Source organism: Mizuhopecten yessoensis, unplaced genomic scaffold, assembly GCF_002113885.1.
Source record: "Mizuhopecten yessoensis strain PY_sf001 unplaced genomic scaffold, ASM211388v2 scaffold3645, whole genome shotgun sequence".
In the NCBI taxonomy this organism is placed as follows: domain Eukaryota; kingdom Metazoa; phylum Mollusca; class Bivalvia; order Pectinida; family Pectinidae; genus Mizuhopecten; species Mizuhopecten yessoensis.
In genome coordinates this window covers 10,961-34,252 of record NW_018405148.1, presented here as the reverse complement: position 1 = coordinate 34,252, position 23,292 = coordinate 10,961, and the positions used below count along the sequence as shown (strand labels likewise).

Genomic DNA, 23,292 nt, shown 5'->3' with positions numbered 1-23,292 from the left:
CGTGGACAACGACAAAGTCGAGGAAGAAGACATCCTGTTTAAAACAATTTTCTTCATGGACCTGGCGAAAGTTCCCCCCGGAAGGCTATACAACGCGCGTCAACTTCTCCATGGAATCCGTAGGTTGGCTCGAGTGGGAATCAAAATCCAGGGGCATGCACGTCCAGCACGCACTAAACGGAAAAAGAAGATTGGGAGATACTACGCTGACGGATTCAGCGAATCGACGGTCACCTTGTTCGAATAAAACTCCTGCAAGTATAACGGTTGCGAGACGTGTTCCCCAACGACAGAACGAAAAACAAGATACCGCCGTTGAATCAGTCCGTCTCGGAACTCAAGTCGCTTTACGACAACAAGGTCAGATACCTCCATAGTTGCGGTTACCGAGTGATCGTGAAGTGGAACAACTGCCAGTTTAAGAAAGACAAGGAGGGAGACCCTAAACTGAGGGAATTCCTCGTCACGCTGGACCTTACGAAAAGACTCGACCCCAGGGATTCGCTTTTTGGAGGTAGGACTAAAGCCTTAAAGCTACATCACACAACGCATGGCGACGAAGAGATACGTTATGGCGATTTCACAAGTCTCTATCCTTACGTGAATAAATATTGCGAATACCCTACGGGTCACCCTCAGATAGTTACCTCCGATTTCGACCCCCTTGATCGATACTTTGGGTTGGCGAAGGTGAGGATTCTTCCGCCTCGAGGTCTTTACATACCAGTCTTACCCGTGAAGTGTAACAACAAACTGAAATTCCATCTGTTTTACAACTGCGCCGTCAAAGAAAATCATGAAAAGTGTTACTGCGCAGAAAAGGAGCGCGCCATTTTGGGAACGTGGTGAACTCCGAGCTGATGAAAGCCGTGAAAAGGGGATACATCCTACTGAAGGTGTACGAAGTGTACCACTTCCAGGACAGCATCAAGCATCTATTTAAGGAAAGCATCGACACGTTCCTAAAATACAAACAGGAGAGTAGCGACTGGTCCCGCTGGTGCGATAACGACGAAAACAATAGGGACTACGTCGAAGCGTACTATCGAAACGAGGGCATACTACTGGACCCGAGTAGAATCACACACAACCCCGGTCTAAGGTCCGTTTCCAAGCAGTAACTGAACAACTTCTGTGGAAAGTTCGCGCAGAGGTGCATGTACACGAGCTGTAGATACTTCACAGGAAGCGAACTGGCGGATTTCTACCGCTTGATTACCGACCCTCATTTCGAGATATTAGATTTTCACTTCGTCAACGGGAACCTCATATACGTCCAATACAAATCGTTCATCGAACAGTCATACGACAGAGATTTGTACCAAACTACAGATTGGTACACACTAAAAGGGTGATTGATCCTGATAGTTTAAACACGTATCCGTACGGCTTTTAAATACAAACGCTGGTTTTACTCTTTTTTTCGTTACAGGTGCTACACTTGCACGAAAATCCACGACACGCTTTACTTCGCGAAATGATTCAGGACGACAGTGAGATATTTGTAAACTTCTTATTCTCGAGAGGTAGTAAGAATCCGAATATCTACGCCAAACCGTTCAGTACAAAGACGTACTGTATAAGACATTCTCAGATTTTTGTACAGAAACCATCTCGACGTCCTGTAACAGGAAGCGGGTCCCAGTGAATTTGACATAAAAGGTGTGCTGTGTAATTGTCGTATCAAAAACAGGAAAACTTGTCATGCATACGTGGCCAGAGCAGTGTAAGTCTCAATCATTACAAAGACTTTGACCTTAAATGGTATATACAACGACAAGTGTCGATCTCCGTACGCGGCGTTAAACTGAGATCTCTTTATTGTAGTTTATTCCTTACTGACCTCTACACGTGCACTAACTGATTTTTTAGCACTTCGTTTCGGGGCAAACGCAAAAAAGGAAAACATTAAAAAGGGACTTGAACCTGTTGAACATGTCCTGTAACGAATCCAACGTTAACCTAAAACCTTCGCTAGTAAGCTTGTGCGGTCGTGCTGCATTATTGTAGCCAGTTGATTCTGAGAACATTACCAAGGGCCGCAATCTTGGATCCGCTGTATAGGATCCAAGATGGCGGATTTCCTTAGCAACAAGTTGTTGTCTGGAGCAAATATCTCATTATTTCATTTGAGACCATCATACTTTGTACGTTCAAACGTTTAAAAAGTGAAAAATCAGTCACTGTGACCTAAATTCTGACCTTTGACCGTTGTTGAAAATGCAATATAAGTGAAATAAAGCTTGCCCGGTGTTTTCCGACACAAGTTTTCACCTACAATCATCAAAGTTTGTATGCTGGTACATTTTGAGAAGGCGGAGTGTCACGTAAACAAATTTCATATGTAATTATTAAACGAGTTTGATAAATTCAATATTACATGAACACGAGTGTTAGATTCTATTTATTATCTAATTCGAGAAACATCCCTTCATAAGTGTTCTCGATACTTACGTCTCCTCTAGGATCTAGCGACGACTGACGAAAGGACGCATTGCATGCGTAATGTTTGGAGCTCTCTGCGCCACAAAATTTTGTTCCAGGAACTTCTCCCTGAAAACCGTTTAGATAAACAAACAATGATTTAGATTTATTTTCATCAAAAGGTTTTGATAGTGATCGTAACATTAATAATATTTTTTTACACTTAAAACATTCATTACGAAAATGAAAGTGACGTTACATAGTTTGACACAACGGCGCGTGCGATGTCAAGGTAAAGGTCATCACAATACACATCGAAGTCGGCACTTTTTGAAACCTTACTGGGACTGGGAGTCACGGTCACTTTCGCTAACAAGGGCGCGTTTCTTGGGAAGGGGTCATTGTTGAATGTGGACCTCGATATTTCCGACTGTCACTGAGCCGAAAAATGTTCTTTGGAATCTGTAATGAACCTTGAACACTGATGAAATTGATTGTGTTTGTGTGTGTCGGATATGTTGAAGTGAAATTTGAGCATGCAGCTGTTAAATTTGTATGGAGTATCGCTAGATATTCCAATCTTAGTTCTCGACTAAGATAACCCGATATCGCACATCCCTTAATGATTATAGACCTTATTATATTCGTTAGATTCAGAACAACTATAAAGGTCATCATCAAACTAAGAGATGAAGAACAAATCGACACTAAAAAATAGTTTTGGGACAATAAGTAAGACGGAGATTCAAGTTTCTCATGTAGAAAACCCAGTGTATGGCGATTATTCGTCAACATGGCATCGCTATACCAGCAATCCTGGTACTTACAGCAGGCATTTAAATCGGCTTGTCACACCAGGACGATAAAAAAGTCAAATGTAACCATTGAAAACAGTATTCAGCTTTAAGTCTCTTAAATGTTGTTTTTTCCAAAAATTGACAAAATAAGATTTGTTATATTAATTTATAACCAGAACATGGATTTGGACTTGAGAACGGTTTTTTGAATACAGTCCCATTTTTAATTTTGTGATAACCCTACTGTATTTTGGGTTTTGTGGCAGCATCTCGCAATTTTAATGTTGCAAATGTCTGTTTTTTGGCTCTGCTTCAAAATACAGTAGGGATATCACCATTCTAATTTAGAAAACGCTTGAATCACCGAAATAATCTACAAATTAAAATGCTTAAAATTGCGCGTATCTTTCAAAATCTAGGTCTTCGTGACGTGGAATTATGTCACTTTATTGTTTGTGACGTCATTAAAAATCAATTTCATGATGTGTCGGGTCAGTCGGGCCTGATAATCAAATGAGAAATTTGCAGACGGTATATCGTGTTAATACCGTCAAAGAATATTTCGATTGACAAATCAAATGCCGTGTTACATATCAAATAAATTAGAATTTATATTTTAAATGTACCTGTGTATGCAAATTATCTATTTTATCATTACCCGAAAATCACAAATTTTAAGTCACCGCCACAAGCGACATTTGGGGTTGTCCACAAGCTCTTATTTTGGCAGGTAACATAATGAGACGGTTGTACGCTGGTATTTCCGTCACAGAGGTAGAATCTGTTACTGCCAACAAGGTTTGTCCCAGGCTTGACTGTGGTTTCGGTCACAGTTGGCGGGGCCCCACAATCTACAACATATATCAAGCATTCGTCAAAGTTGAGATCACAAAATTCAACACATGAAGGTGGTGGCATATGGAAAGACAATCAAAGTTTCCATGCCGTATCTCCTGGAAGGAATTCAAAATATTTGGTATTTTTTACTTGGAGCTGTATCCTAATTTACTTTATCTAAGATTGAAATAGAAATAATATTAATATTGTTATGGACATATTCATTTCTAAAATATGGTTACACTGAACCTCTCGAAAGCAGTAAGAGCCGATTCACAGCGCTACAGGTAAACGATATTAGTTATAGTTTACTTTTCTTCGACATCACGTGGAATGGATTGGAAATGGTAAAACTCCCATAAAGGCCCACATCCTGTAATCCTATTTAAATATAACGAAAAAGAACTCACCTTTTCATGGCCCGTATGAAGTATGTACATAAGTACACGTGACACGTACGCACGTGACACAAGTCTTAAAGCAATATCAGAGACGTCATAACATTTAACAGAATGGACTGATCTATTTTTGAGATCCCATTCCCCGGACGACATGTGTGACACCTTTACATCTAGATATTTAGAAATAGCTGATGAGTGTATTCCTTCAAAAGAAGTCACAATCAGACCTAATGACAAACCTTGGTTTAACTCTGACATGAGATGTAAAATTAGGAAAAGAGACAGACTTCTCCATAAATATTAATCCGGTCGCACTTAACATAATTTAAACAACTTAAGGAAACAGCGAAATAGCGATAACTATCTTAAAGAATTATTTTACGCGGACATTAACAGTCTTTTAGACAATTTTTACAAATCCCAGAAATTATTGGAAACTGCAGATTAATATTATCATCTCAAACGTCTGCTAGTATACCGCCATTACGGAGTGCGACTGGAAACATAGAAATGGATGATGACATTAAGACTAACATACTTAATGACTACTTTGCTTCCATTTCTACTATCGACGATACAGACACTGATGTACCTGTTATAGAATTCATAACAGACTCGACTATCTCAGACATACCCTTTAATATTAATCATATTATTGACATACTTAAAACTTAAAAAATGGTAAAGCTGTAGGAAATTATACAATTTGCCATAATATGTTAAAGAACACCGCACTGACTGTAACTGAATGGCCCATCACATGCCTATATTACTACTAATACAGTTGCTTATCCGCTCTCTTTAATATGTCGTTCTTCTTTGGAGACTGGATATTTCCCAAGACAATGGAAGCTTGCCCTCGTGATGCCAATTTAAAGAAAAAGGAGATAAACGAGACCCCTCAAATTTACATAACTACCTTTTAGAAGTCAGGTGTTCGGCCAGTTCATTCCACCATATACCAGCTTATAGAAATATATATATAGCAACCCACCTGTTTAGTCTTTGTGATATTTCTTAGGCATTCCAACGAGTGTGGGATACGGGGCTGGAGGTGAAAATAGCTAGTTATGTAATATCGGGTAAGTTATTGGAATATATCTCAACAAGTATTTTTTGGAAACAGTAAAACCTCTGTTAAAACAACTAATGCAGTGGTTCCTCAGGGTTCAGTCTTCGGTCCGTTGTTGTTCATACTTTATATTAATGATACAAGAAATAATTTAGAAAACTTATCAAAAACGTTTTGCAAATGATACTTCTCTATTATGTTCAGATAAATCCCCACAAATATTAGAACAAAAAATTAATAATGATCTAAGAAATATTCAATTGAGGGCTGATAAATGGTTCCTGCAAAAATAGAGGATTTACTTATTTCTAAAATAGGACTAGATCAACTGATTGAAATAGATTTTAATAATATCAATTGAGATTTTGTTGATAACCATAAACATCTGGGAGTATTCATCGATGCTAACTGTAAGTGGAGCTGTCATATTGATAATATTTGTAAAAAAAAGTAGTAAAGCAATTAGGTGTTCGCTGTAAATTGAAATATACTCTGAACCGCCGTATATTAAATAAGATATATAGATCGTTTATACTCCCTATTTTAGAATATTGCTGTGAAGTTTGGGATGTTTGTACCCTTACTGATACAGATAAGTTAGAAACGTCACAATTAGAGGCAGGACGTATTGTCACCGGTTTACCTTCTTATGCTAGTAGACAATCTATATATACTGAAACGGGATGGGAATCCCTAGCCCACCCGTGGTCCCGTTGGAAACTGCAGTTGTTTTATAAAATTCATCATCGTGTTACTCCTAACTATCTAAACACTCTACTTCCTCCCCTTGTCGAAAATGCTCAATATAATCTTAGAAACGCCGAAAACTACAACCTGCCTATCAACAGACTGGAATCAGTTAACTTTAAGTATTAGGCATAGCTCCTCTTTTTCATCGTTTAAAAATGCCATTAGAGACAAACATTTGCCCCTCGTAACCAATTACTTTTTCTACGGCGATAGAAAAAAATAACATCTTACATACAAAACTAAGAAACCGTTCTAGCGATTTGACAAACGATTTATTTCGAGTTGACCTGGTTGATGACCAACGTTGTATGTGTGGCTACCCTATTGAAAACATCTTCCATTTCTTTTTCAACTGTGATAATTATGTTGAACAGAATACAACCCCCTTACATTGGATATACTTTTTTTTGGAGATATTTTTGGAATTTCGGAACAAGAAAACAAAATTACATTCGTGCATACTCAGCAATTTATACATGACTCGAACAGATTGTAATACCACTACCCCTCAAAATCGACATCTTTATCAATATACAATGCATATATCTTACTTATACTAGTAGATTAACAACTCGAGTCGCAACATACAAATATATAAATATAATGCAGCCGTGTGTTTGGTCTTTCTCTGTGCTGACTAGTTGAAACGGAAATACCAGCAAGAGCGAAGTGAACAGGAGGAAGATAAAATAGCACGGGATGTGATGAACATTTGACCAGAAGAAAGTTGTGAACAGCGAATTGTATAACTAGTTACGTTCACATGGAGAAAGACCAACCACGTGGTCTGATATATATATTCTTAAATTTACTGTATTGTTGCAGTACCTATCCAGTAATCTCAAAAATCGGACTTCCCAACCCCCTCTTACCTCTCTCTCCCCTCCCAGGGTTGTGACATACATGTTACGAATCTTACGGAAAATGCAGACGTTTTTGTTATGACATTTAGTTTGGTTTGGTTTGATTTTGTTTAACGTCTATTAACAGTTATGGCCATTTAAGGACATGCCACCATGTGTGTAATGCACACGTACATGTGTGTATGTGTGTTGGATGGAGGGAATGCTGGTGTTTTGCCTCCTTGCGATGTTTGTGGTGCAACGCATTTTGAAGGATTATGCTGTACTTACAGAAAATGCAGATACATATGACATATATTTACCAACAACCGTGTATGATACGGGGGTTCATTATCCGCTAGCTTGGCAGGTGACGGACGATGTTCCCCCAGCTATGTAGCCTGTGTCACACGTGAAGGTTACATTCTATTACGTTACCTACCGTCTTCTGAGTTGACGAAGGGGATGCATTTGTCACGGACGGCGGAGTGGGGCACACTGAAGTAATCAGGAGATACGATCAGTTTGTTTGGCTTTTCTGGGTAGATTGTAATGTGGAAAATCAGTAACTTAACGCAATGTCTTTCTGTTATAGCACTGCATCCAGTCAACTTTTCATTAGTCTAATGTTAATCAGAATCGTATTGGGAGACAACAGCCAAAACTCCGTTTCAACGATAAAATAAAATAAATATCAGTTATGGACCTTTGCTGAGGTGAGTGTTTGATTGTTTGAAACAGAGAAAGCGATATTAAAGCGTTTTTCATGAAACCTTTCTCATGCTCAAACTCAGATATTGTGCTCAAGCCCAGGTTGTTGTTCCCGTGATGGATTGATAATAAAATCCGATATTGTCAATGATTTACAAGAATTTTATTGCAACGTTACACTTGACTCTTGGCCATGTTATACGATTTAAGCGAGTTCTAAGAAAGATGGCTACATCACAGAATTCGTTCTTTATCATGAGAATGCTTTCATGAATTCGGGCCCTCAGGGCCAAAACAAATATTTACTGAAATCTTTTATTGTTATATTAAATATTCATTTATCATTAAAAAAGACTAAACATAGGCAAATAGAACAAACAAACCTGCATTTGACAGAGAGCAGGCAAAAAGCAAGGTTCATCTTGTCGGCCAATCAAAACTACGGCAGGTCATATACCACGTGTGGTGTATAACTCATATTTATTCAACAGTCTGCATGTTTATAATATGATCTGAGAGTGGAATAACACAGAGTATTGTGGTAGAAAGAGACATTGTAGGGTATGCCGAACCAATAGAGATAAGCAGTTTGATCGGAACATCAGAGATTTTAACAAGGTAGATCTAGTGTTTGGTTTGGGCACTTCAACGTCGTCATAGCCCTATATCATAGCATGCTACTGGCCAAAATAACACTTCATGTTTCTTTATTGTCCAGACCACGTACTCACGAAACCATTATCATGCTCAAGCATAGATTCTGTGCCCAAACTAACTTTCTTGTGATCCGCTTCAATCATGTCTTATGATAAAAAAAAATCAAATGTTAACACTGAAATCAGTATTTGGCTTTAAATCGCTTTGTTGTTTTTCCAAATCAGTGACAAAATAAGAATTGTTTTAACAATTTATAGCCAGAACAAGAAATTAGGCTTGAGCAAAAAATCCATAGTTGAGCATGAAAACTGTTTCATGAATACGGTCCCAGATGATGTTGTTGATCTTGAGAGTAGGGCAAGGTCATTCAGTAGAACAACTTTTCAAACTCCTACTGGACCTCTACTTTTCAGTGTATGACGTTGTTAATTGTCAGAAATGTTAGTCTTTTGATTAAAAATAATCTCTGGAATCAACAAGTGTTGATTGATACACCTCGTAGGTTAAATTAAGTGAGCGATTTTAACCCTAGAACCATTCAACGATTCAGTTGTACATAAGCAAATCACCGTGGACATTCTATAATTCAGCCACCATTCCTTCTAAAACTAGGTACATGTAACAAGAACAATAAAACAATAACAACAACAACAAAGAAACAAAAACAAAATAAGTAGAGATAGCGTTTTTCTTAACTGCCACTTTCAGTATAACCATATGAGTTATGTAAAAAAAAATAACGTTAAGGTGTTATAAAACATACACGATTTGATGAATGTCACATACGATTTTTTTGCGACCTTCCTCACATTGCGTTAAAAAAAATGGTATATGTTTAATTAAGGTAGTTAATACTTTTTCTTAACAATTTTTTCGAAATTTACCAAGCGAAGCGTATATACACAAAGGTGTAAAAGGAAGATTTTTTAATATAAAATCGATGTCGATTTGGCTACGTTGACTTCATGAACACTAACAAATCTATGATCAGCTCTTAATCAACGCTAAGCCGAATCAATTTGATATTATCCACTCGTGCATAGTGCATACCGTACCTGTCATGGGAACGTCACACATAAACAAGTACCTGTTTGTGCTATGATGAACCTTTTTTATAATTCATATTTATCAACCTGGAGAAAATGTTAAGTGACAGTCAACTCGTATGAAAAGCATATAGACGAATTGCCACGAATATAAAAAGTTCATACCAGATGGCAGATCAACTCTGCACGAAAGTGGGCTTTAACGTTGTCATTGAAAGTCGTTTCAGTCTCCAATAAATGTAAACGAAATTTTCATTGGCTTGCTTTATGAATTAAAACGATATCATGCTTCTGTGCCCAAATCGTGATAATGTATAACATGCAACGTTCGTATGTACTTTCTTTAGTGGTTTGGGACTTTCAGATTATTTCGTGGGTACAACCTTTTGCGGTAGGCCCGCACAACGGAATGTATTAATCTTCGTTGTAAGCCACGTAAAACGAAAACTGTCCACCATTCAGAGAATAATATTGGTCCAACACCGTAACACATTTGCGGTAGGTTTTAAAATGACAAAGAGTCACACTCATCATACTTCTCTGTTGATGTCAAACATTTAAAATAAATATCACACAGGTAAAGTAAACATACCTATGGTGGGAGTGTTGACATCATGCTAAGAAAACCCTAACCTGTTCTCGCGACGCCCTGTAGGCCTACAGTTTCACTTGATTGGTCACATACTTAATTTATCAATACTAAATTATATTTATACAACTGATTGGTACACGTAGTATATGTCCTTATCAGTACATGTAACAACTTACTTTTATTGTAAATGAATGATTCATTTATCTTTAAATATTCGTTTACGAATCGTCAAGGTCATATGATTTTCACATTTTCGTTGTTAATATTCTTTCAAGCTGTAGATATATTCGTTGAAAGTATATTCGTGGTTCCATAGCAACCACGAAAACAACGAAAATGTATACACAACGACTATTTAATGTTATACAGTAGATTTATGTGTCTAAAATGATGAATAAGTTTTCCCCTAATCTGTTTACGAAGTCGCCATATGTCCTAAACTGCTGTGGAAACGTTAAAAACATAGATCAGAAAACAACTTAACAACCAGACGAAGAAATGCTTTAGTTTTGTGGACATCGTATAAACTTTATCGATTAGTCATACCAATTTACTTCCAATGAATAATCCATTGTGAGGGACCGATACGAAACGTATCACTTGAGTCGTTTCAAGCTCTAACGATGGTACATGTACTGAGTTCTGAGAAAACATACTACGTTGCAAAATTGACATAGTATTTTGGCGGGTGGTCTGGTAACGCAGTTGATACTACACTCGCCTTTCACCAAGACGGTCAGTTTCCTGTCTCATTTAAACCCCCTGAATGCTAACATCTGAACAAACATATAAATTAATATTAGTTCAAACGACTTTATTAATAGTAAAATAAAATAAGTTTAGATTGAAGTTGATTTTAGTATTTTAATCTAGGTTGATACATTAGTGTCTCAATCCACCTTTTATAGTAATTTATGTCAATGACGATATGTTAAAATATTATGCAAAACTGTTAGCTAATATTTCAAATAAATTCATGTAACGAAATACGGTTATGCAAATATAAATGTAATCAATGTAAACTCTCACTACTATATTTGAGAAGACAAGCCGTTGTCGATTCTGCATTCATTTCATTACTCATGCTTTATCCAATCTCGCCATGTTCAATTACTTTCAAACACTGTGACGAACAGCAAAATATATATTCTATATTTGATTAAATTAGTATGTATAAGGCGTAGAAATCGCTATTGTATACAAATCAATTATTGCTAAATTCAAGTAAAACAAAAATAGAAAATGTTCTTAACTACTGGAGAAGAAAATTATTGCATACGTTCTTGAGCGATCGTAATCAGTTAAATTCATGTCCAGTATCATGTTTTTATATAAACAAATACGTAAATAGATGTAAATTGATATTTGACTTAAGGACATATACCACAATAGTGTAAATGCATATCATCATTTAAAGAGTTTTTCGTAAAGAAACAAACTAAATGGTCAGATGTGAAGGACGGCCTTGACTTGGTTAACATAATGATGAAGCACTGCATCACATTGCCCAAAGCCTACCACCAGTACTTCAGATGGCACAGCAAAGTGACATTAGTTCAATTACCCTGCATATTTGATCAACTGGTGTACTTTTCTAAGATAATAGGTAGAATAATGATGCGGTAGTATTGTTTTGCTATTTTTTGCTATTTTTTCTGAATGTCCGTTTGCATTCAGGTCATGTATGTAAACAAAAACACAAACCAATGTGTAACAAATTGTTATATTTAGATATGCGCTGCAACCCACTATATGAACATTACAGGCAGAAATGCATTTCAATTGAGTATGAAAGCAATACCTCTCATGATATAACACGTGGTTTACTTATGACGTCATATATTAACCTTGTTCAAATAGAGTCTTGTCGCTTCGCTTCGATTAACATGGAGAATACCCCTGCGTCAAACGCTTAAATGACTACGATTAATTATTGGCGCCAATCTTTGTTAAATATGGCTGTTCCGCCAATGTCGTTTTAAAGGACGACGCATATACAACACACCGTATATAAATCATTTATTTAAAAACAATTAAATTAAATTAAACTATTTTTCTATAGTAAAGATGTAAACATATTGATTGAACGACGTTTTTTTTAACTTTTAATGCCGGTATGAACGCAAATCGGTTACATCCAAAATAAACATGTAGTATTGATGTAACCGTTTTGTGTTCATACTGGCATGAAAATTAAAAAAAACGCCGTTCAATCCATATATGTGAAATCAAAATCGACGAATCTGGGGCAGATATAGTCTAGTATATGTAAAACGAATACCTCATAAGCATCCTTCTCTTGAACATGGAAAAACATGATGTATATTCCAATTTCGTTAGGGGGGATAATTTTTCCATACAAGAACAAAATGTCTCATTCTTCGTTTCAAAAACATAATTTTTGAATGTTACGTTATATCAGACCAAACCAAAATAGATTTTAAAATCAGAAAAAAAGGAAAGTATAACTGATATCAAAACAAAAGATATGGCGGAAAACACATGGAAGAACCAAGTGGACGAATATAAAACCCTGCCAGCTCTTAAGGCAAAAACACTTAAATTGGAAATAGTGATTCCTCAAGGAGGAGCAAAACAATCAAAGGAAGCTAGATATATTTTGAAAAGATACAGAAGAAGGATGTAATTATTTACATTCAATGCCGTCCTTTCATCATACTTTTCCAGATCTTAATATACAGTTAAAACATTGATAGAGAATAAACAACAACATGTATAACAATGTCATTCCGTAATGAAGTACATGTATGATTTTCAGGTATAAGTGGAAAGGAATCCACGACCGAATTGGCTAACAATATTGGCAACGCTGACCCGAAGAAGATTTCGTTGATCAACGTAATCATACAGTACTCTGGGATTCATGTCCTTGAATTTGTGTTGTTGTACCATTGAAACAAACATTTCTGGCAAGAAGAGGATTTCCGAAGATGTATTTCATAATATTTATATTGTTTCTGTATCTAAAGTTTTATATAAGGTATTTTTTTCCTTATTTTCAATATACAAGCCATCTGTATTAATCTATATAAATCGCCAATGTGCGCGACGACGAGGAGGAGTTCACTGTTCTTTCCAGAACCTCGTATTATTATAGAGATACGTTTTGCTGATTTCAACTGAATAATTAATTCGTAATGTTGACTGGATCAATAATGAGGTAGTTACCGATAACACCAATACCCAGCATCCGTTATTGCAAATTTCATCGGACTAAACGCAAGTCTAAGATACACAGTCAAGGGGATTAATAAAATCCTTAACAACCAAGTTGTTTTTCTGCAACCAAAGTGTGATATTTTGATCAAATGTATACAAAAGACATATTTAAAAATGGAAATTAACCTAATATTATTACTATTTTTTTCCATGAACATATTAAGGATTTCCGATGCCACAAACATAAAAAGCTACAAAAGGAAAATGAGTGTAGCTATAGAGAAGTACATTGAATCGAAAACAAATTCCAAAACTGGAGTTGAAAATCTTGGGGAATGCGCCATGTTCTGCAAGGAAAATATATGTTTGTCTTTTGCGTACACCGACGCTGAAAAAAAGTGTGATACGTACTCAAGCATATTCCTGGTGGAGACTGGTATTGGGTTGACGTCTACGGCTTACTTTTCAGAACGTAAGTACACTTTTTATATTTATTTAGTAAATTTGATACTAAGATATAACGTTAGAAACTATCAGCTGCTTGACTCACATTTTGTTTTTGTTTGCATTATTTTATTTTATTTATGCTGTATTTTCTTGGAAGGGGAGTTCGCTGCCGAAGTATGTTTCATGTCAAATGTTGACAAATAATTTACTTTTGGAAGGTAACAATGAAGTAGATTAAGGTCTTGTAATGAGATATTAACGACGGTTTGGTAGTAAGACATCACGGAAAGGAGAGAAAGAGGGCAATTAAGCCATCAGCGGTAATTAATGGCAAAAGAATAAAGACGTTCGAGGATAAGATGGGACTCTATCAGCATAATAGCAATGATATAATTAATGTCAAGTAAGACCATAAGTATTACATCTGTGTTAATATTGATCCTGTCGTCATATCCAATAAGGGTTTTCGTAGATAGTAAACATTGCACAAAAGGAATGGTTAAATCCATTAGGTCAAGATGTTTCCGGAGCACGTAAGACAATAAACATTTCGTTGTCCACATCGTCAATGTTTATTAGTGATAAATAGGTGGCTAAATCGATTAAGTCACAACAAATATGGAACGACAGCATTACAGTCTTTAGCGGTTGATATGATTTTACAGTCATAAATTAGTCATGGTTATAAGCATGCTAAGAAAAACTTTAAGATAGTTTTACAGATTTGCATCAATGCCAGAATAGCCACAAATTAGCATCTTAGACGTAGCAAAGAGTTTTCAAATGTACAGTGATGTGAGTATTACTTTAGTTTTTCTATAGCATGCCCCATGTTGCTACATGTATTCTCTGTATTTGGAAACGGATGGGTGTAAAATATCATAACTAAAGGATGCAGCTTGATATCTTGCTACGTTCGCTGTCACTGATAATACCCAAATGGACGCACTGACCATTGCAATTAAATATTAATTTGTTTTGCCTTTTGCGTCGAAAATTAAATCATAAACGGATACCTCCTTACTTTGCATTTTTAGAGATATATTCAGTGAATATATTCAAATTAGACACAATAAGAATGATAGCAATTGCGTAGGTGAAGGTAATTTAGAGTAGGCAAACAAACCCACATTAAGGTTAGCATGCATGTGAGTCATATTAATCTAATATCAAGTTATACATGACCGTCATGTTAGTCTGTGGATGTAATCTGGTGTTAATAAAGTAGAGAATGACACACTGCAAACGAAAACAATGTACCATATCAATGATTGATATATGTTGTGAAGTAAGACATCATTGGATAGCAATGGAATTAATAAATGTAATTTAGTGTGAGAGGCTTTGGAGAGGTGACGAAAATAAGTGTATAGACTATAAGTAATTCTATGTCAGAGTAAATACAAAAGAAATCATCACAATTGAATAGCGTATTGGAATATACTTTTAAATGATACACAAAAGAAAGGATAGCGATGTCACAACGTATTGTAGTTCAAGGTTGATGATGAAAGAATTAAAATTAAAACAAAATTTGACAAGAATTGCAAATGAAGTATAAGTAATTACATGTAATAAAAAAAAACTATTTTTTGTCAATCAAGACACAAATAAAGAATCTTGTTTTAATCAGCCAAGAGGACGAGATATCATCGAAATGTTGATGACGAGAGGAAAGGGAAAGGATTTGAAAGACTAGCAATGAAATATATACTATTAATTCGTTGTCATGTCACACGTGGGCCTGTCAATAACTTATGTCACAACTTAGCTCCAGTACGAACGTATAATAGAATAGTGTTCACCATATCAGAATGCAAAAGCATTTTACGAGGATTTATCGTGCGCGAAATTTCTACAGCATCCGACAATAATCTCGAAAAAGTTATTGATAGTTCAATGATATGTACTTGTTTCAATGCTTAAATGACGGTGGGAACTAAATCTTAAATACAATACGAGTCCCAGTTTCATATATCTATTGTCCTATTAAATTTGCGCTGCTACGTTCTGGAGGTTAATACATTCAAATTATTATGACATTTTTTGGGAAAAGAGTTTTTTCGAAAGTTTTTTTCCAACAGCTGAAAAAAGGAGTTGAAGTACAGAGATAACTTATTTTAACTTAAACCGGGTGTCAGAAAGTCGTTTTCGTAGGAGCAACCATGGAAACGATAGCAACAACTTAGACAACCATATTGTGACGTTGTCCCTATGGTCCCTACGCGCGCTGACCTCTCACAACAACACACACACAGGTCTCGCCCACACTACCTGCACTCTATCTACTGATAGCTCAGACAACACCACTTGCATATTTACTGTACAATCTGTAGAACTTGTAATGTATGATACCTTCGATAGAGCGATCGTAATAAGTACAGGTGTACCAGTCTTATCCAGACATACACCAGCATTGAAAGCTCGCTCTCTAGTATACTTACAACTATCGAGGAAAGCTTCTATCCCCGTCTCGCTTCTGACTGAATGTACCCATATGCCCCGCCCTACCTGTCAATCACCCAGAGATTGTCTGCATCACCTATATGTGTTCAATGTGTTTTGACCAAGGTGAGGTCAAGGCCAGCTCTACTTAAGCGTGGAAATTACATCGCGAATGCACGGGAATACGGTGGTTTACAAAAACTCAGCTAGCTCGGTAGGTTTTCATCACAATATTAAAATTAGTGATGTTTAGTACGAATGACAATTGAGAAACTATTAAAATGACAGCAATGCAGTAGATAAATAATCCATATTCAATTATATTGATTACGGATGTCAATACAGAAACAAAGGATAGTATTGTAATACAAAAGATAAAGGTTAACTAAGTATACGTAAAAACATCATCGATTTAAAAATATATCAAATGAAGCGCATCGATATCACCGATGGTAAACACAGTTCAGGCTCATCATGCTACTGCATCAAATAGTAACTGTGGACCGGAAACTGTTTTACACTGCAGACAATAGCTTTGCCTTACCATTTCATAAAAGGACACCGTACCTTTTGGAAGTTTGATAAAAATCTTTGGTTATTATCTTATATCTTTTTTTTTTAGTTCTGAGATCCTGTTCAGATCTTGGATCGGATTCGCCTTCTGGAGTGTACCAACTCACCCTTACGTCTGGTGAGAGCTTCAAAGTGTACTGTGACATGAGAGCTGTCGACGGGCCATGGACAGTAAGAAATCGAATTTCTTATTTCTGTAAAGTTTTGTTATTAAGTTATTTTCTGTTTTGATCATTTCTTTTGGTTTGTTTGAAATATACGTGATGGACCAAAAACCGATCATTTTGGACTTCGAGAAAACGTCCTTAAATGACCTTAACTGTTAATAGGACATTAAACAAAATTAAACCAAACTTCGGGAAAGTTGAATACATTGTACGGCTTTGTGCGATACATGTTAGTGTGGAATAGTTGTCTGTATAAAATGATTACAGAGATTTACCTACGGGCAATAAATTAAAACCAAACATAAAACAGATATATTTTGAGTATACTACAAATTCTTCCTCTCTGATTAATGTAAATAAGGCATAATTATAAAAACCAATCTGTGTAAGGTTTACATAATATATTGGGCCTGGATAGATAGTGTGCCTCACATATTGCTACCTATTAAACACAAATACTATCATAACTTCCCATCCATTGAGATCATGGTTTAGAACCTGTTTTCGTGATATCTTTACTTTTGTCCTGATGTGATGACGCTATGAAATATTTTGTTCTAGCTATTTCACCGGAAAATGCACTTAAAATTAAGAAGGGATAATAATAAAAAAGATTATTATATCCCGTTCTTGTAGGTAATTCAGAATCGGTATGATGGCAGTGAGTATTTCTATAGAGAATGGGACGAGTACAAGAAAGGTTTTGGAGATCTGAACGGCGAATTTTGGATAGGTAAGCTATGCTTGTACATTACGTTTTACAAATATGCAAAGCATCATATTTATTGTATCGGTCGCAAAAGGCCTAAATTTCACATTGATTATATACCACTCTTTTTATCTGATGTACAGATTGATATACCAAACAACTCAGATAGATAGGACTGGCGTGCAGTAATTCATTCTCTGCTGTGTTTGTGTTGATAGGTAATGACATCATACATACCCTGACACAGACTGCCAGCGTTCTAAGAATAGAATTAGAAGGATTCCCGTACAAGAAAGGATTCGCTGAGTACTCCATGTTCAAGGTTACTGACGAGAGTGATGGCTACAAAATGACTCTTACCGCATCTACCAGAAACGTTTCGCGTGAGTAATACTCCTGCATGTAATCATGTCTATTGATGACGATGTATCTAACGTATGATACATTTTAGCACTAATATAAATCACGGAATGGGAGATACCTCATTGTATGATAGATGAGCAGCACGTTCATATAAACCGGAACTCACTATATATCACAAGATGAGAGATATTGAACTATAAGATAACTTAAAAGCAAATGTTACTAACATAATATGTCTTGCGCCGCTTTTTCACACATATACCACAACTGGGCATTTTCAAAGGTATTCACATGCCAAACGACATCAACGATACCCCAGGCTAACGATGCCCACTTTGTTATTTCAGTATAGAATCAAAACATTACAAAACAACATCAACGATCCTCAAGACTATAAGAATGCCCACTGGGCATCTTTTCGAATTTCAGTATAGAAACGTTACTTTTTCGTTTTGTTGAACATAATTTGTGTCCACAACGATGTCAAATGACACATTTGTTAATCTTGCTGACAAGTTTTGTATAACACCTTCTTATCCTTATTTTGTATTTTTGTTTACTTAAGCAAGTCTAAAATGTCTTCGTAATACCACGTACACTTCTACGCACTTATTATCTTAAAAGCATGGGTATTCTACATTTTAACTGCAGCAAGGAACAGCATTTTGTCCGCAGGGTAAACCGAACCAATATAAATTGAATGTCAGCTTTCATTCATCATATTTTAGTTTAGTTATATTCATAGTAACGGAACTATTTCCTAACAATTAAGAACTACCTTCGTATACAACAACGCCGATTGGCTGCTATATTTATCTATTGTTTCTCTCACGTCATTTCGTACTCTTTGAATCCCATTATACGCGGTCAACTTCTGTAGACTTGCTCACGTACATGCCTGATACTTTGCAGAATCGAAATTGCAGAGACAATAACAATTGCAGAATTCATTTTACAGCGTATGTGTTCTTTCACAATCAAAAGAAATATGATGAAATGATTGAACGATTGATAAATGATAAATGATGTAAGTAGCCTAGTGATTTCCGCACAAATTCCGCTCGTCATTTGATACAACTCCCCACTTTCTCTTATTTCCTAATTATCGTGGACAAATAAACCTATATTATAAATAAACATACATAATCACACAAACATCGCTCAGCCTATGAGTTAATGGATATATATACTTACCAGGAACATCCAGAGTAAGGATAAAGTGACTGGATTATACTCTCGAGGGTTCCGAGTGTACCCATCCAGAGGTTAAGTCAGAGTGAAGTAGGGAGACGGCGGTGACTGGGATATGGATGGGTGGTCCGTGCTGCACGTGCACATACATACATTCCTTTACACTGTTATTACGCGCGATGTTTTGAATGTTGTATTTACCTGGCTACATGCTCCCCCACTTTGTTGAATGTCTCCTGGCATTTCTCATACAGTTATTTCCCAGAATATGTACATTCATAAAGGGTTATAATTAGAGAATATTGCTCTAGAAACAATACTGTTCTTTGTATTAATGGTTATATGATTGACTTTATAATATTTAAGACTCATAATACCAAACAACTTGAACAAAGCACATGAATAGATCAGAACCATCTTTGCAGAAGGAACTAATTAAACGATGCTCAAATAAACAGTTACCTACCCTTGACAAAAATACTTTTACAATGAAGGATATAGCTCTGATGACCATGTATAATATAATTATGATTATATAGACTCTGAATGAGATGAAAAAAAAAAAAAAAATGAAATCTATATTATCACATTTGCAAGTGATAACAAGAAATCATGAATATTAATGTAAAACGACAAACTTATGTAAAACTACATACATGTAAGTATGGGCGTTATTATCTGCGACAACCTCAAATGTATTACCATAGAGGTAATCATGAAGTTTCCCTGTAACCTCACATTTCAATGCAAGAAATTCCAACTTATGTGCAGGATAATTCCGTTCACTGGCTCTCAAATCTCGACTGGCATATGCAATAACCTTCTCCTTTCAAGCATGCACTTGGTATAAAACTGCACCCAAGCCTGAACCACTTGCATCAGTGTGTACACGGATGTCCTTAGAGAAGTCTGCATAGGAAAGAACAGGAGTTTGAATCAGTTTCTGTTTAACCAAATCTAAAGCTTCCTGTTGGGGTGTACCGCAAACCCTCTGGGCTTTTGCTTTAGGCTTTGACTTAGACTTAGGCTTTTGAGTCATGGCCCTATAATAATTGGTTAAGAGGCTGTACTTTTGTTGCGTTATCTTTTTAGGAAACGCCTGTAATAGCCACTGAAACCCAGAAACTGACGTAATTCCTTTACGTTCTTTGGCTCTGGCCAATCTTTAACTTTTTCGGGGTCTGTCGCTATACCCTACTGTGAAACTATATGTGCAAGATATGTTAATAAGGACTTAAACAATTCACACTTTGTTAGTAAATTATCGTGCCTTTACTATTGATGTTATCAAATTAATACGGTATTTTTTAAACTCAGTTCTCTAGGTGCGCGTTTTTATTAATCATCAACGTGTAGCGACCACCCGAACATCTTAATTGTTAACGCATGCACACGAAGCGATTTTAGAATTACTAGCAATATGTTGCACTTTATTTTTTGTCGCCCGGAACTAGAACTCCAATGAATGGCAGTTTCAACATATACACGTACATCTGTACAGATCCCGTTATAGGGTTCTAATTTTCTCTTCCAGACCCTTCAAGACATCAAAATGAAATATTCGTGTAAACGGTCAATCGTTATTACCTATCAATCAAATGCTTATTAGGGGAATCGATGACTGCATCACCAACATCTATCGCGTCTTCCAATTATCGCATAAAGAAAAGTTCTCTTATTTTGCATTGATATATTACGAATAAAACGGAAATTATATTTACGTTATCTATTACGTTTTGAATTTACAAGTAGCAAAACTTTCAATAGAAAATACGAAGCAGAAATTTCATTATCGGTTTGCGTATTCTTGCGCGAGTTGGCTACAACTGTATCCGAGAGTTGGCAAATGTAGCTTTGGGAAATAAAAGATCAAATATGCAAGAATAATACATTTGTTTTGGATTGTAATTTTATCTTCCCATTCAAATTTTGATATAGTATACCGCATTTTTATTTTGAATAGTTCACAACCTAATTGGGAGGAATATTATGCTTGCATGAAACTACATTCAGGGATTAACTTACTACGAAATCTCAAACTTTCCGACAAAGCTCTGTAACTGATTACATCGTGGTATTAGGCTCACAGTGTATGTTTATTATCAAATAACTGGTACTAATTCCGAGCCCTGATTTGATGAGCGACGTCATGTGACGAGTCTGTATATTTCTTACAGACCTTGTTCTATTAATAGAAAAATGTTACATTCCTCGACCTATGAATAACAAAGGTGTTACAGACCGCTACTAAAATAGGCTTAGTTAATTTTCAAGCCAGTCTGTAAATCTAGTACAAATCACCCTACTGAATGTAACTACAAATGAATCATCTCATCAAACTCTGAATTATGTGATGATTTTGATGATGTCGATTGTGCAAATAAAATTTATTTGAAATTGAATACCCCATGAATTGAATTGTGTAATGTTTAATGTGTATCTAATTTTGTATCCTTCAATCTGTGATTCAAAAATGGTTCATGTCTTCAGTTGATAATTGCATGAAAAATTATTATCTTTATTCTAATATGTCATAATATTGCAATTGTGGACTTCAGTTTTGAATATTATCACAATTTCCCAGGACACACTTCATATTTTTCTCTCATAATGTCATAGAAGGCTACATAATATTTCTCAAAATGCTGCGAAAGAGGGCTAACTATGTGCCCTTGCTGATTGGAAATAAAAATTAAGACCAAAATTAGAAAAAGTGCCAAGTGGAAATCTTTAGCCTGAGGAATCGTTGATGCCGTTTTGCATGCCGATACCTTAGAAGATGCCCTGTTGTGGTATAGGTGTGAAAAAGCTGCACAAGACATATAACAGTATCCACTGGCATGTTGAAAACGAAAAGATTGACGATTCTATACTGAAAGTCGAAAAGATGCCCAGTTAGCATCTTTAGCCTAGGGTATCGTTTATGCCGTTTTGCATGTCGATACCTTGGACATCTTTAGTCTGGACTATCGTTGTTGCCGTGTTTCTTGTACGTATCTTTAGAAATGACCAGTTGTGGTATAGGTGTGAAAAAGCGGTACAAGACCTATTATGTTACTATCATATGAATGTCAAACTAGCCCAATATTGGGCAAGCCCAATATTGAAAAGGTAATCAATTTCACGCTGGTCACTAATGAATGTGGTATAATTGAAAGTGTTAACCAATTTAATATGCACATATTCATCACCTATATATTTTCTAGGACTTAACAGGAGAAATCATGAAAGGTATCAATGTGTGTGTAGGAAACGCTTACTGTTCTGGAGCACCAGGGTCCATTATACCTCCCTTTGTACTTCGGTGTTTCTTCCACTTTCTGTTACTAGATTTTCAAATAGACTTGATGCTTGTGTGATGTGTATGATTTATTGTTTTCTATGTGTTCTGTTTCACTTTACAGGAGACGCAATGCTATACCATAGTGGCAAGAAGTTTTCCGCCAAGGATAAAGGGGCAAATGTTAATTGTGCAATATCTTCCAAAAGTGGATGGTGGTATGGCAAATGTCACCAGGCCAATTTGAATGGAAAGTACACGAAAAACTATTGGGCGTCTAATTCAGAAACTTTGACGACCTGGTGGTATTTCCCGGGACCCGGAAAAAAAATGTCACTTAGGAAGACTCGGATGATGATACGTCCGGCGCATGTCTAGAAATCCGATCACGTACACGTTGGGTGCAAGTGCAGGTTTGTGTGTATGCGTCTTGATGTCCCATTAGGGTCAATACAATTTCACACTTTGTACATTAATGTGTAAAGCTTTTGCACTGGAAAGACTTGATCGACTCCATGGATTCACTAAAATACTAAGTTTTATAGTCGAAGAGACATGAAATAGGCACCTGGTGATGATAGGCACTTTAGACAACTGCACGAAAGGCTGTAAATACCGAATGTTTTATTATTCGGTTCTACTTAGATCTGAGTGAAGATATTTATGCAGGCTTACATTTTCGCTATTTTGACCACAATTGGAAATTGAATATACACGAATTAAAATTTCGCGATATACACATTTGAAGATAGTACATTTTCTCAGTGCACGGAGACGGGACGCTCGGAAAATAACGTGTCAACTACTT

The 23,292-nt window shown here is 36.1% G+C and overlaps 1 protein-coding gene across 1 annotated transcript; it reads left to right on the top strand.

Moving 5' to 3' along the window:
* Window positions 1–860: 860 nt before the first annotated feature.
* Window positions 861–22,789, top strand: LOC110447898 (ryncolin-4-like; the record flags this gene model as incomplete). The annotated part of the gene is made up of 5 exons (XM_021493877.1): window positions 861–1,074; window positions 16,824–16,945; window positions 17,578–17,674; window positions 17,869–18,033; window positions 22,609–22,789. Coding segments are annotated over exons 1-5 (779 nt in total), but the record flags the coding sequence as incomplete, so codon positions are not given.
* Window positions 22,790–23,292: the final 503 nt, after the last annotated feature.